The following is a 15,195-nucleotide window of genomic DNA, read 5'->3' on the forward strand; positions in this document are numbered from 1 at the left end:
TGGCCCCGCCCCTTACGCGCGTCCCCGCGCGTCCCCGCGCAGCGCGGCCGCGCCCCCGCTACGCCCCGCCCCCTCTCCCCCCGTCGGGCGCGCGGCCGCGCCCCCGCTAGGCCCCGCAGGCGCGGCCCGGCCCGGCCATGCCGGCCAAGAGGAAGCCGGTGCTGCCCGCCCTCAACATCGCCCCCAGCGCGGCCGAGGGGCCGAGCCCCGACGGCTCCGCAGAGTGAGTGAGTGGCGGCGGGGACCGCCCAGCCTGAGCCGCGAGCGGGGTGGAACCGGGCCCGGGGGAGGGGAACCGAGCCCGGGAGGGGAACCGGGCCCGTCCCGGGCCTGAGGGGAGACTGGGCCTGAGAGCGTCCCGGGCCCAGGTGGGGAGCGGCACCCGGGGAAGGTTCCGGGCCCCTGGAGGGTACTCAGCCGGATCGCTACCGGGCCTGGAGGAGTTGTCGGACTTGAGGGAGCCCCGGGGCGGGAGTGGGGAACCAGGCCTGGAGCGGGACAGCCGCTGGAGGGGCTGGGGCAGGGGGGCCCTGGGCATGGGAGAGCTGGGACGGGCCTCGGGGGCCAGAGCAGGTGTGGGGGAGCTGGGGTAGGGTGGGCAGGGGGGCTGGGGGCGCCACAGCAGGCTGGGCATGGGGTGACTGGGGATGGAGACCCGCTGGAGAATAGGCCTGTGGGAGCTGGGACAGGCTGAGGCTGGGGGGCTGGCAGGCGTGGGGTGGGCACAGGCTAAACAGGGGGCCTGGGGGAGCCGGGGCAGGACAGGCTGGGGCAAGGATGAGGATGGGTAAAGGGTTGGAGAGCCAGAGCTTGGTGGGTGCAGGTTGGGGGCTAGAGGGGCTGGGGCAGGGGTGGAGGCTGGTCTGATCCCCAGATTTGCTGAGGGGGTGGCAGGGAAGGCCAAGGAGGCTGGGAACAGGATTTGGGAGCAACTAAGGAATAGAGCATGTGGAGATCAGGCCTGGGGACACAGGTTGTGGGTTGGGAGCCAGGGCTATGGGGCAGTAAGCATGGAATCAGTAAGGCTAGAAAAGATCTCTCAGATAATGAGGGCTGGAAGGGCAGGACAGGTGTAGAGGATGACATGGACAGTGCTGGGCATGGGTAGAGCATTGCATGGGGGTGCTGGGTGGAAGGAGTGGGGTGACACCTCCCCAAACCATCGCTGTAGGTGTTGGAGGGGGGGATAGGAGGGTGGACAGCAAATGGGAGAGAGCAGCTGGCCCTTTGTGGGCAGTGAGAGCTCAGCAGCAGGTGCTGGGGCAACACAGACTCCCCTTTGTGCTCTGGGGGGCTGTCATGGAGCAGGGGGTTGCTGGACACCATGGGAAGGAAGTCCCTCTCATGTTTCACAGTGAAACCCAAGCTTGGCAGGGGGTTGGTCTTGTCCCTTCCAACCCCTACCACTCTGGTTCCCATGGAGGGAGAAGCTGCTGCCTCTTTAAGGGCTGAAGGCTTTTTTCCCTCCTTGGCTGTCCCAGAGCAGCTGACTGCACTGAAGCTCCTCTCCAGAGCTGTGCATGGTGGGCAGGTACTGCACCACGGCTCTGTGTGACCCAGCCTGGCAGCCTGAGCCCTGCCTCTCTCTAGAGCTTTGCTCTTTCAGGGGCTGAGGAGGAGTTTCAGTTATTTCCCTCCACTTCCCACCCCAAAAAAACCTCAAACCCAATCCCTCTTTCTCTGGTGCTGCCCTTAGACTCTCCTGAGCTCTCCTCCTTTCTCCAGGGCAAACTTGGTGGACCTTCAGAAGAAGCTTGAGGAGCTAGAGCTGGATGAGCAGCAGAAGAAGCGCCTGGAAGCCTTCCTCACGCAGAAAGCCAAAGTGGGCGAGCTGAAGGATGATGACTTTGAGAGGATCTCTGAACTGGGAGCTGGCAATGGTGGTGTGGTCACCAAAGTGCAGCACAAACCCTCAGGGCTCATTATGGCACGGAAGGTAACTGGGGGCAGGAGGAGGAGGAGGAGGCTGTGGGGCCTTGCTGGAGTGTCCAGCACTCCCACTTTGTAGATTCATAGGCAGGTTTGGGTTGAAAGGACCTTTAAAGGTCATCCAGTCCAACTCCCCTGCAGTCAGCAGGGACATCTGCAACCAGAGCAGGTTGCTCAGAGCCCAAAACAACCTGACCTGGAATGGTTCCAAGGATGGGGCAGCTTCCACCTCTTTGGACAGCCTGGATCAGGGTCTCACCACCCTCAGGGAAAAAAATTTCTTTCATATATGAGGTCTAAATCTCCCTCTTGTTCTTTCAAATCATCACCCCCTGTCCTGTCACAGCAGTTAGTGCTCAAAAGTCTGTCCCCAGCTTTCTGCTCAGCCCCTTCAAGTGCTGAGAGGCCACCAGAAGGTCTCCCTGGAGCCTTCTCATCTCCAGACTGAACCCCAACTCTCTCAGCCTGGCCTCCCAGCAGAGGGCTTCCAGCCCTCCCAGCATTGCTGTGGCCTCCTCTGGCCCTGCTCCAACAGGTCCCTGTCTGCTGTGCTGTTTTCTTGTGCTCATCTCAGAGCTGTTCTGCCTGTCTCTGGGTCCTCCCCTGGGTGAGGCTGTGCTCTGTGACTCCTCCCTGGGGACTGGAGGGTTTTTTTCCAGTGAAGCTGGTTGTGATGAACTCAGCTGAACTGGGTAGAAGCAGTAGGAAGCAGATCTCTGCAGAATCCTGGGCTGTGGCTAACAAGGACTGGAAATGGCAGGTGCAGGAGTGGGTCTGGTGCATGTTCCTTGCCAGCCTCTTAACCAATCCCCAAGGTAGTTCCAGGTGGCCATGAGAGTAGTTCCTCTCAGATGTGTTTCTGGGCCACATGGAATCAGAGAATCATTTTGGTTGGAAAAGATCTGTGAGACCATCTAGTCCAACCACTGCCAAGCTGCCAGGTCTGGTACTAAACCATGTCCCTCAGCACCTCTTCTACTACAGACCACCAGAAGATGCTTCACCTGCCTGTTGGAAGAGGCCAGTGCTCAGAGAGCAGCACAGCTGCTCAGCTGTGGGACAGCTTCCAACTCTCTGCTCTCAACCTTCTCTTGGGATACTTCTGTGGGTCTCTAGGAGCAACTCCACTTCCCTAGGTGGCTTCTTCACTCAGAGGGAAGAGAGCTTCCCTTGGAGACTTTGTTGCTTTCCACCACTCAGGACTTGCTCTCTTAGAGTCACGGAGTGGGTTGGGTTGGAAGGGACCTTCAAGATCATCCAGTTCCAACCCCCTGCCATGGGCAGGGAGCTCTTGGAGTCTTCCAGGGCCTTGGCCACCACTGGGTGGTTGTGAGATTGTTGGAAGTGAGGGCAGGCTGCAGGTCTGTCCTGCAGAGCCCTGTGGGAAGGACAAACATCACTGGGACTGGGCTGTCCTAGCTTACGGCAACAGCAGCTCTCTCTTCTGCCCTGCCATTTATCTTCTGCCCCCTGGCTGCTGGTGAAGTGCCTCTGGGGAGCCCAGGGAGTAAAGCTGCAGCTGCTCTCTCACGTGCACAGCCTTCATGGCTTTGTTTTACTTTCTGTGGTTTCCTTGATACCTGAGCACCTCCTCTTACAACACCTCCCACAACTTGTGAAGATGTTCCCAGCTGCTGAGTCAGATCTGCAGCAAACTCCTGACCTGTCTTTCTGCCCTGTCCTGTGTGATCTCCACATGGCCAGCAGCTGCTTGGTCACTGACAGCCTGCACAGGGCTCTGCCTCTCCCCTTACCCTTCACATTCATCTGCAAGTGGGGAAAAGGCTGTGCCAAAAGAGAGCTTCCCTTGAAGACTTTGTTGCTTTCCACCACTCAGGACTTGCTCTCTCAGAATCACGGAGTGGGTTGGGTTGGAAGGGACCTTCAAGATCATCCAGCTCCAACCCCCTGCCGTGGGCAGGGACACCTCCCACCAGCCCAGGTTGCTCAAGGCCTCATCCAGCCTGGCCTTGAACACCTCTAGGGAGGGCACATCTTCCTGGGCAGCCTGTTCCAGTGTCTTCCCACCCTCACTGTCAAGAATTTCTTCCTAATATCTCATCTAAATCCAGCTTTTTCCAGTTTGAAGCCATTTTTCCTCATCCTGTCACTCCAGGCCTTTGTAAAAGTCCCTCCCCAGCTCTCCTGTATCCCCCATCAGGTACTGGAAGGCTGCTCTAAGGTTTCCTTGGATCCTTCTCCAGGCTGACCAAGCTCAACTCTCTCAGTCTGGCCTTGCAGCAGAGGGCTTCCAGCCCTCCCAGCATTGCTGTGGCCTCCTCTGGCCCTGCTCTACCAGGTCCCTGTCTGTGCTGGGCTGGAGCTGGGCTGGAGCTCATGGTTCCAGCTCATGTTGAGCTTCTCAGCACTGCTCTCTATCCATTCTCTGCCCAGCCTGGATTTGTGCTAGGCATTGCTCTGGAAGTCTTCCATGCTTCCTGTAATTTTTTTCCCCCAGGTGGTAAACCTTGAATATTTCTTTTTTCTTCCCTTTCTTGGCAGCTGATTCATTTAGAAATCAAACCAGCCATCAGGAACCAGATCATCCGAGAGCTGCAGGTGCTGCACGAGTGCAATTCCCCCTACATTGTGGGGTTCTATGGAGCCTTCTACAGTGATGGAGAGATCTCCATTTGCATGGAGCACATGGTGAGTCCCCTCCTCCCTCTGCAAGCTGAATCACAGCACCCTGAGACTTGAACCTGGGGGTGAGACTTGCTGCAGGGTGCTGGAGCCGCCGTGGCTCCACGCTCTGGCTGCAGCAAGGCTGCTGTGCTCCTGGTGGGGGCCACATGCTGCTGTGAAGGCAGCAGAATGCCACAGACAGAGTTTTGGGGAAGTGGAAGCAGAGGTTTGGGGGTTGGACAAACAGAAGTGTTGTAAACCCAGGCAGTCTCCAGAGCTTGCCATGGAGCAGGGCTTGTGTCTTCTGTTGTCTCTGGTGGAGAAGGGAGTGCTCTGGATCAGCACTGGCAGCATCATCTTGGCCTTTACCACTGATGGAAAGGAAGCTAAGAACAAACAGGCAGAAGTAGAGCTGATAGAAGATAGCAGGGAAATAATTTTCAGTGAGAAGCTTCAGCTCTGATCAGCAGATATCAATTTCTTTTTAGCCTTAAAAGGAGTTTGCTCACTGCAGGTAGCTGAGCTGGGAGGCTCTGTGCTGCTCATGCTCCACAGAATCACAGAGTGCATCAGGTTGGGAGGGAGCCTCAAAGTTCATCTTGTCCAAATCCCCTGCAGTCAGCAGGGACATCTGTCACTGGATCAAGCTTGGCCTTGAATGCCTCCAGGGATGGAGCTTCAACCATGACTCTGGGAAACCTCTGCCAGTGCCTCTCCACCCTCATTGTGAAGAGCTTTCTCCTGAAGTCCAACCTTACCCTCCCTGCTCTGTTTTCCTGCTGGGCATCAGCATGGTGGTCACTTGGCTGTTCTTTGTTTTAGGATGGTGGCTCTTTGGATCAGGTGTTGAAAGAAGCCAAAAGAATTCCTGAGGAGATCTTGGGGAAGGTCAGCATAGCGGTGAGTCGTGGGAGCTCCCAGCCAGGATTTCCTGGGCATGGTTTGGGAAGCACCTGCCTGGCCTTGGGAAGCTTCTTCATTCCCCACATGCCCTTTCTTTTCCTCTCCTGATCTGGGGCAAGAGGCAGTGCTGTGTGCCAGAGGAAAGGGGGAACCCAGAGTCATTTGGGTTGGGAAAGACCTTTCAGATGACCCAGTCCAGCTGTTCTCTAACTGCAGCAAGGCTGGGGTTAACCATGGCCCTCAGCACCACAGCTCTGCAGCTTTGAAACACCTCCAGGGATGGGAGTTCAACCACCTCCCTGGGCAGCCTGTGCCAGGCTTTGAGAACCCTTTCAGTGAAGAAGTTTCTTCTGATGTCCAATCCAAACCTCCCCTGGGGCAGCTTGAGGCTGTTTTGTCTCATCCTATCACTTGCTACTAGGGAGCAGACCAACCCCCACCTGGCTCCATCCTCCCTCCTGGGAGCTGTGGAGAACCAGAGGAACATATTCCAAAGCTCTCCATAGCTCTCCCCCTTTGTGGTGCACTGGCTGGTGTTGACTTCTCCTGGAGAAGACTGGGGAGCATCTTTTTCAGGCAGTAACCCCCAGATCTGTGGCTGACTTGGTGATCAACTGCAGCCCCTGAAGCATGTGGAGGCCACAGATGGATTCCCTCAGCAAGCTGCAGCCTGGCAGCGCCCCGGAGTTTATGCAACGTGCCCTGCTGAAGGGGAAGCACTTCCCTGCCCAGCTCTGATCTCATCCTGCCTTTGGTTCCCTCCTAGGTTCTGAGAGGCTTGGCATATCTGAGAGAGAAGCACCAAATCATGCACAGAGGTGAGAGGAGGAACCTAAAAATAGCTGCCTGCAGTACCAGAGCCCTGTGCTTCATCCAGAGTCGTGCTTGATGCTCTTCTCTCTTGCTGTTGTCAGATGTGAAGCCTTCTAACATCCTGGTGAACTCCAGAGGAGAGATCAAGCTGTGTGATTTTGGGGTCAGTGGGCAGCTCATTGACTCCATGGCAAACTCCTTCGTGGGCACTCGGTCCTACATGTCTGTAAGTTGCCTTCACCTTCTGCCTGGGTTTGCTTTGCAGCTTGGCTTCCTCTCTGCTCCTGCAGGATCAGTGTCTGGTGCCTGACCCATGGTGTTGTTGGGTGTTTCCATCCTCATCAGATCCCCCCCACCCTGTTCCTGGCTCACCCTGGGGGTGAGCTCCAAGCACTGTCCTGTGCCAGAGAAGCAGACAGCTCCATGTCCTCCTGAGGAGCTGGTGAGCTCTCAGCTCCAGCCTGTGCTCAGCTAGCAGTGGTGCAGGTGGTAGTGCAGAGACTTGCAGGGAAAGATCCTACAAAGAGTTCCATGGTTTCTTTTGGTGAGAGTTTGTGGGCTCAGGAACATCTTCCTGCTCATGAAACTGAGTGTGGAGGGGACACAGTCACAGAGTGCATTGGGTTAGAAGGGACCCTCAAAGGTCATCTTGGGATGAAAGGGACACCTCCAACTAGAGCAGGTTGCTCAGGGCCCCATCAGGTTTGACCTTGAATGTCTCCAGGGATGGAGCCTCAACCACCTCCCTGTGCAACCTGTTCCAGTGCCTCCCCATCCTCACTGGGCAGAACTTCCTCCTGATGTCCAACCTAAACCTGCCCTGCTCCAGTTCCAAACCATTGCCCCTGACCCTGTTACTGGAAGCCCTTCTACACAGTCCCTCCCCAGCCTTCCTGTGGGTCCCCTTCAGATGCTGGTGCACCTCCTGTGTTGCTTTGGCCATGTGCACTGGCTGACAGAATGGGGGTAAAACCAGTTTAGTGGAGGCTAATGGGAACTGAAAGCCAAACTGGAGTCAGCCAATGTGAGTCAACTGCAGGAAGAGCTGATTCTGCCTCTCCTTTAAAGGAGGCTCCTCACCAGCCTTGGCTCAGCTGCAGACAATGTGCTGTCCATGACCATAAAGTTGCCTCCTGGCCAGCTCCATGACCCCAGACCCCTGCCTTGAGGATGGGTGGGGGAGGGTCTTGTGCCCACAGCCTGTGTTGGTGTGGCTGGGGCCAGGCAGGAGGTTGTCAGAGCTCAGGTCTGGGCTCTGCTCTGAGCTGCTCTCGTATTTTGGGAATGGTTATCCAAGCACAGTTATAGTTAGACAGGGGCTATTTAAAAGTGCCAGCTCCTGTGTGCCCAGCCCCTGGCTCCCTGCAGCTGCCAGTGGGGATGACTTGCATGGGGTTTGTTTATTTTTAATTTTTCTTTCGATGCTGAGAGCCTGGAGAAGACTTTTTGTTGTTGTTGTTTTTCTGCTCCTCAATGTTCCTCTGGGGTGTTAACAGCAGTGAGCAGGGAAGGGAAACAAAAAACCCAACTAATAAATTGTTAATAACTGGAGTTCATTAGATCTGAGCACAGAGAGATTCCAGCTGGGTACCCTGCACACCCCTGAACACTGCCCAGCTGTAGGTTAGCTACATCCAAGTTGCTTCCTGTGTGCACAAGAGATTCCTGCTGCATCCCTTTTGGACAGGGCATGGAGCTCATGGAGGACGGATTGAGGCTGGAGAGGAGGAAGAAATTCTTGACAGTGAGGGCAGGGAGACACTGGCACAGGTTGCCCAGGCTGCCCCCTCCCTGGAGGTGTTCAAGGCCAGGCTGGATGAGGCCTTGAGCAGCCTGGGCTGGTGGGAGGTGTCCCTGCCCATGGCAGGGGGTTGGAGCTGGATGATCTTGAAGGTCCCTTCCAGCCCAACCTGTTCTATGAATCTGTGACCCCCTTGGGACAGTCTTTTCCCTGCAGGTGTGGAGAGCTGAGCAGGAGAGACTGGCAGGAGACTGAGTCTCATCTATTTAATTTCCCTGCATGTGTTTATCACAGAGTCCCAGCAGGGTGGGAAGGGTCCTCTGGAGCTCACCCAGTCCAACCCCACTCCTAAAGCAGGGCACCCACAGCAGCTTGCCCAGGAGCACAATGCCCAGGGGGGGTTGGAAGCTCTGCAGAGCAGGAGGCTCCAGAACCTCTCTGGGCAGCTGCTGCAGGGCCCCAGCACTCTCACAGCAAAGAATTTTCTCCTCCTGTTCGGATGGAATCTCCTGGGGTCCACTTTGTGCCCATTGTCTCTTGTCCTGTCCCTGGGCACCACTGAGCAGAGCCTGGCCCCAGCCTCTTGCCAGCCACCCTTTATCTCTTGCTGAGCATTGCTGAGATCCCCTTTGGGGCTGCTCTTCTCCAGGCTCAACAGCCAGAGGGCTCTCAGCCTTTGCTGCTCACAGAGACCCTCCAGGCCCCTCTGCAGTCTGCCCTGTGCCTCTGCCCTGGGCTCTGCCCTGTGCCTCTGCCCTGGGCTCTGCCCTGTGCCTCTGCCCTGTGCCTCTGCTGACCTGCCCTGTGCCTCTGCTCTTCCCTTCCAGCCCGAGCGGTTGCAGGGCACCCACTACTCAGTGCAGTCGGACATCTGGAGCATGGGGCTGTCCCTGGTGGAGCTGTCAATCGGAAGGTATCCAATCCCCCCGCCAGACTCCAAGGAACTGGAAGCAATATTTGGCCGTCCTGTGGTGGACGGGGCCGAGGGAGAGCCTCCCAGCATCTCGCCGCGGGCCAGGCCCCCAGGCCGCCCCATCAGCGGTAGGGGCTGTCGTATGCATTGCACACAGGCACGGAGCTGGGGGAGAAGGGGCTGGGGGCTTCTCTTTGCTGTGGCTGGGGGAGCCCAAGGCTGCCTTTGGACCAGGTTGTGGCAGGGAGCTGAGTGCTTCCCAGGCAGGCCCTTCTCTGCAGGGCACCTTGGTGCCTTCTCTATGGAAAACCTTGGTGCCATCTCTGCAGGGCACCTTGGTGCCTTCTCTATGGAACACCTTGTGCCATCTCTGCAGGGTACCTTGGTGCCTTCTCTATGGAAAACCTTGGTGCCATCTCTGCAGGGTACCTTGGTGCCTTCTCTGCAGGGTACCTTGGTGCCTTCTCTGCAGGGTACCTTGGTGCCATTTGTGCAGGGTACCTTGGTGCCTTCTCTGTGGAACACCTTGGTGCCTTCTCTGTGGAACACCTTGGTGCCATCTCTGAGGGGCACCTTGGTGCCGTCTTGATGCTCCCACAAATCCACTCTGCCACGGAGGTTTGAAGTTCCTGACGAGTGCAGGCAGGAGCCTGGGCTTGCACGGGGAGATGGAGCTTGCTCTCAGGATGCTGTGAGGGGACAGTGTTGCCAGCTGGGCTCTGGTAGGGCTGTGAAGATCTCAGCTGATTTGGCTTCTTGAGGCCCTGCTGTCCCACCAGAAGGCTCAAGCCATGCAGCAGTGCACCTGGTGCTGGGGACAGTGCAGGATGCAGCCCCCTTGGAGGACAAGCTTTGAGGAGCCCTCTCACAACCCCTGTTGCTCCTCAGGCTTTGCCTGTGCTACCAACAGGTTTCTTTCAGACTGTTTGGGAAGGGCTTTGCTGGGAGCTCTGCTCGAAGCACCAAACCAGTATGGGGCTCTGAAGGAGGCTCTGCTTGAGCCACTTGCTTGGAAGCAGAAGGCTCTGGAAGTGCTGCCAGCCTGCCACAGCAGATGGCCTGGTACTCTCCAAATGCTCCAAGCTAGGGAAGGAATCTGGCCTCTGGGCACAGAGAAATTTCAGGATGTCTTCTGCCTTTCTCTGGTATCTTATTTTTAACCACAAAGCAGTTCCCAAGTGGGTTGCCTCTGCCTCTCCCAGCCAAAGCCTCACAGCATTGGTGCTCTGCCCAGCAGATGAAGCCCCTGGCTGTCCCTGCACAGCCTCTCACCACTGTCCCTGTCCTCTTCACCACACAGGTCATGGGATGGACAGTCGGCCTGCCATGGCCATCTTTGAGCTGCTGGATTACATAGTTAATGAGGTGGGTGAAGCATGGAGTGGGTTGGGTTGGAAGGGACCTTCAGGATCATCCAGTTCCACCCCTCTGCCATGGGCAGAGACACCTCCCACCAGCCCAGGTTGCTCCAAGCCTCATCCAGCCTGGCCTTGAGCATTTTCAGGGATGAGATGTCCACAACTCTGAGCAACCCATTCCAGGGTCTCCCCACCCTCACTGGAGAGAATTTCTTTCTCATCTCCAGTCTCAATCTTCCCTCTGCCAGCTCAAAGCCATTGTCCCTCATCCTGGCACTCCCAGCCCTTGTCAAAAGTCCCTCCCCATGTCTCTTGTAGCCCCCTTCAGGGGATGGAAGGCTGCTGTAAGGCCTCCCTGGAGCCTTCTCTTCTCCAGGCTGAGCAGCCCCAGTTGTCATTTCTGGAGTGGCTTTGTCCACCTCAGGCATTGCTAGGGGTGGGATTTGCAAGACTAGATCCAGAGCTGCCATGCTACAGTTTGGGTTTCCCAGCCCTGGCAGGGACTCAGCATCATGCTGGGGCAGCAGTTTGCTGCCAGCCAGAATAAGAAATGGCAGAGAGCAAGTCCCTGGTGGTGGGAGGGCAGTGAGGAGGAGGAGAGCTGCAGAGCACAGCTTTTCCACAGCTCAGCAGAGACCTTAGGTGACAATTCTTTGACCCAGGGATGCACAAAACCCTTCTCCTTTTCTCTGCAGCCTCCTCCCAAGCTGCCCAACGGAGTTTTCACACAAGATTTCCAGGAGTTTGTAAATAAATGGTAAGGATTTCATCCTGGGGCTGAAGGGGGAGGTCTGGATGTCCTCCTCCCTCACTGCTCTGCAGGCTTCTGCTCCTCCCAGAACATGCAGTGGAAGGCAGCATCCTGCCTGCTCTGTCTGATCTCTCCCTGGCTGCAGTGAGAGCCCAGAGGGAGCTCTGCCTGGGGAAGGGTTGGAATAAAGGTGGTTTTATTTGTGGTGATGCTTAGCAATGTCCCAGCACCTCCTGAATCTGAGCCTGGCACAAGGGCATGGTGGAGCAGATTGCTGTGAGTCACCCCCAGCCTGGCTGGCACCAGGCACACACCAGTGACTCCCAGACCTTCTGGTGGGGGTGGGGAGAGGTGGGCAGGGGGAACAGACATCTGAAGGTGCTTCCACAGCTCCTGGTAAGTCACAGAGGTTGGATGTGACAGAAATCACTCATCCCCTGGAAGTGCTGGGCCCTGCTCTCCGTTTGCAGGGTGTGGTTCATCTGCACCATCCAGAAGAGATCCTGCAGCTCTCCCTGGGAGCTGGGCTGGGGGAGGTGACTCTTGCTGAAGCCATTTGCACTCTGCCATGCTTCTGGAGAAAGCAGCCAGGAGGCTGGAGACCTTTCCAGCCCTGATAACCAATCTGCCACAAGAAATGCCTCAGTGTTGGTTTTGCTTCTTCTTCTTCTTCTCGTTTCAGCTTAATTAAGAACCCAGCAGAACGAGCAGATCTGAAGATGCTGATGGTAAGTGGGGAGAGCAATTTTCTCTCTGCACCAGATCTGCAAAGTGCTGCCCTGTCCCTCTCAGGCCTCTCCTGCTGAAAAAGGCTGGAAACTCCCAGGCTGAGCTTGAGAGGAGCCAAAGAGAGCTTGGGAGAGGGCGTGACTCACCTTGGGTTCAAAGGCAGTGATGGTATCTGGGCTGTGTGGAGCCAAGGATGGGAACCACCCTGCTCCTCCGTGTCTGCAGAGCTGCTTGCCACAAACCTTTGCCTCCTGAGCAGATGAATATGGATACATGGGACCAAAGTGGCCCAGAATTGTGAGCTGCCAGCCCAGCCCCAGCCTGTCCTGGGCTGCAGTGTGGGCTGCAGTGTGGGCTCAGCTCTGCTGAGACCCCCCCTGCAGTGCTGGGGCAGCTCTGGAGTCTTCAGCACAGACAGGGACCTGCTGGAGTGGGGCCAGAGAGGCCACAGCAATGCTGGCAGGGCTGGAAGCCCTCTGCTGTGAGGCCAGGCTGAGACAGTTGGGGTTGTTCAGCATGGAGGAGAGAAGGATCCAGGGAGATCACCTGGTTGCCTTTCAGTGCTTGAAGGGAGCTGCAGGAGAGCTGGGGAGGGACTTTATCAGGGACTGCAGTGACAGGATGAGGGGGTATGGTCTGAAACCGAAAGGGGAGATGTAGATTAGATACGAGGAGGAAACTCTTCACTGTGAGGGTGCTGAGACCCTGCCCCAGGCTGCCCAGAGTGGTGGGAGGTGTCCCATCCCTGGAACCATTCTCTGCAGAGCTGCCAACCCCACCTGGCCATGGTGACCCCGGGCAAGCTGCCATGGGTGCCCCTGGCTTTAGCAGAGCCGGGGGGTGGGCTGCGGGTTGGATTCGATCTTCAGCGCTGCCTTCTGAGCCCTCCCCCCGGCCCCCATTCTAGGGCTGCGCGGTGCTGCCGCTCACCCTGCTGCCCTTCACTTGCAGAGTCACACCTTCATCAAGCGCTCCGAGGTGGAGGAGGTGGATTTCGCCGGCTGGCTGTGCCGAACGCTGCGGCTGCACCAGCCCAGCACCCCCACCCGCGCCGCCGTCTGAGCGCCGAGCGGCCGCCGCCTGGTGTCAGCACCGCCGCCGCTGTCACCGCTTCCTCCCCTCCCGTGGGTGACAGAGCTGTGTCCTCCTCCTCCTCCTCCTCCCCCTCCTTCCTTCTTCTGCCCACCCCCTCCCAACCCCTCCCTTCCCCCAGCTCGCCTCGCAAAGCAGCGTCCCCCCCGCGGCAGCGGTTTCTGGCGGCCCACCCCCAGCCAGAGCGGGCTTGGGTGCTTTGGATGGGTTGGGTTGGGGAGGGGGCTCCGGGGCCTCTGCTCCAGCTCGGGAGCTCCTCTGACACTTGGGAACTGTGGTGCTGCTTATGTTGGTTTTTCTCTCTCTTTTTGTTTTATTTTGTTTTGTTATTTTAGGGGGGTTGGGCTTGTTTTGTTGGGGTTTTTGTTTTGGGGCTTTGTTTGTTTTTCCTTTTATTATTATTATTATGTTCTTTTTTTTTGGTTTGGGTTTGGTTTGGGGTTTTTTGGGTGTTTTTTTTGTTGGTTGGGGGTTTTTTTTGTTGTTTTTTTTTGTTTGTTTGTTTGTTTAATATGTTCACTTGGGTTTGAAGAAAAAAAACAAACAAACAGAAAGCTAAAGTACTGCTTGTGTGCATGTGTGGGTGAGGGGCCCTAGGGGCTGCACAGCTCACACTTCAGCTCCCCCGTGCTTTTCATGTGCCCCCCCCGGGGTCACCAATGGACAAACCCCACTGAGGGTGGCCCAAAGATGTCACCCCCGGGCTGGGTTGGGGATGAGGTGGGTGCCCTGCCAGTGCAGGCAGCTCTGGGGAGTGGTTCCTGGCTGAGCTGGAAAGGAGCAGGGTAGTGAGGTCCCTCCTGGGGGGGGGGAGGAGAGCAGATTTAGGGTTTCTTTGGGTTGTTTTAAATTTTAAAAGGGTTGTTTCCAAGCTTCCTCCTGGCCCCAGCTCTGTGTGGGGGGAGGGCTCTGGCTGGGCTAAGCCTGGGCCAGGTTTGGCTGGCAGCAGGAAGGAGCTGGGTGGGAGCTGTGGGCTGGGGGTGTGAGTGGCCCCCCAAGACTGTGGCTCCTCATGAGCTGTGGCTGGCACCTTTGGGTGCTAAGGGGAGGGCAGAGCATGAGCTCCCCTCCTCTGAGCTCCTGGCAGAGCTGATTGCCCAACATGGACCACCATGGCCAGGGCAGAGCCAGTCCAGCCCAAGAGTGAGGTCTCTCTTCTTGACCTACAGGGGCTGGTGATGGGTGAGACCCCTCCAGGCTTTGGGGCTTTCCCCTCCAGCTGCCTCTTGCCCACCCCTCAAGTGGCCTTGGCCCTCAGGGCTGTAGCAGAGCCTTCAGCTCCTTGCCCTTCCCGGAGGCTCCCAAGCCCTTGACTCCCCTTGCTCAGGAGGTGCAGGGTGCCCAGGCTGAGCATTGCAGGGAAGGGATGAACCCCACCCCTGGCCAGATCTGCCTTGTCCCAAGCTTTTCAAAGGCCACCTGGGCCTGATCAGGGCTCCCTGTCCTGGTGGAGCAGCCAGATCCAGTGCAGCAGCACTGTGGGAAGGGCAGCTCCCTGCTGGGCCCCTGCTTCCCACCACACACATACGTTTTTGGGTGACTCCTCTGCTTCCCCCATGTGGGGCTCTGCCATCTCCAAGCCCTCTTCCACCATGGGGAGATGAGTGTTCGGAATTTGGGATGGTTTTGGGTATGGTTTCCTCCTTTTGGGGGCTGCTTTTTGTCACATTGGGCTGGTGGCTGGCCCTCCCCCCCTCTGCCAGCACCAGGGTGCCACCATCACAGCACCCCAAAAACAAGAGCTATGTCGTAGTGAATCCAAACCTTCCTACCCTTTTCTTCCTGAGTAAAGAGGAAAGGAGCTGCCCTGTGTCCCTAAAGGACACCCCAGATTTGGAGGGTGTGTTGGGGGGCTGGGGGGATGTCCTGTGCTTGCTCCTACCTGGCCAAGACCCCCTGGAGCTATGGGGATGCTCCTCATGGTGAAGTGGGGGGTGGGGAAGGGGATGGCTCCTAAAGCTTTGGGATGTTTTCAGCTGGGTTTGGTGCTGGGTGGAGGATGAGGAGGAGAAGGGGGAAGAAGCAGCAGCACCTTGAGCATTTTGTTGGTGCAATTCATTATTATTTTTTTGTTGCTGTTGTTGTTAAACTCAGTATTTTCATCATGGGAAAGAATGAAACAAATAAAGGACAATTTACATTTAAAAGCGATGGCCTCGAGTGACTTTAACCACTCTGCAGAGCTTGGAGCCCTGATAGATCCTCCCCGGCCAGGTTGACCCCTGGATGGCAGCGATGGCACCGATCGCGCCCGGGGACAGCAGAGGTGCCGGCGGCTTTCGGCGGCGCTGCCCATCGGCTGCCTCCAGCGGGAACGGAAAGGGATTGCCTGGGAACGGCC

General features: G+C 57.2%; 1 protein-coding gene across 1 annotated transcript; it reads left to right on the forward strand.

The window, feature by feature from the left end:
• The first annotated feature begins 137 nt into the window (after window positions 1-137).
• On the forward strand, window positions 138-12,824 carry MAP2K2 (mitogen-activated protein kinase kinase 2). Its single transcript, XM_054396111.1, has 11 exons — window positions 138-223; window positions 1,726-1,936; window positions 4,432-4,578; window positions 5,377-5,454; window positions 6,224-6,275; window positions 6,372-6,496; window positions 8,839-9,052; window positions 10,225-10,289; window positions 10,978-11,039; window positions 11,716-11,761; window positions 12,714-12,824. The coding sequence occupies exons 1-11, from the start codon at window positions 138-140 to the stop codon at window positions 12,822-12,824; spliced, it is 1,197 nt and encodes a 398-aa protein (XP_054252086.1).
• The last annotated feature ends 2,371 nt before the right edge of the window (window positions 12,825-15,195 follow it).

The sequence above is a fragment of the Indicator indicator genome, chromosome 36 (genome assembly GCF_027791375.1).
Source record: "Indicator indicator isolate 239-I01 chromosome 36, UM_Iind_1.1, whole genome shotgun sequence".
Lineage (NCBI taxonomy): Eukaryota > Metazoa > Chordata > Aves > Piciformes > Indicatoridae > Indicator > Indicator indicator.

What these genes read in the sequence shown, in the direction of transcription:
- MAP2K2 (XM_054396111.1), top strand. Translation starts at nt 138, where the DNA reads ATGCCGGCCAAGAGGAAGCCGGTGCTGCCCGCCCTCAACATCGCCCCC. An exon ending in TGGGGAAGGTCAGCATAGCG is followed by an intron (nt 5,455 to 6,223) that starts GTGAGTCGTGGG and finishes GTTCCCTCCTAG; the next exon opens with GTTCTGAGAGGCTTGGCATA. An exon ending in GCACCAAATCATGCACAGAG is followed by an intron (nt 6,276 to 6,371) that starts GTGAGAGGAGGA and finishes TGCTGTTGTCAG; the next exon opens with ATGTGAAGCCTTCTAACATC.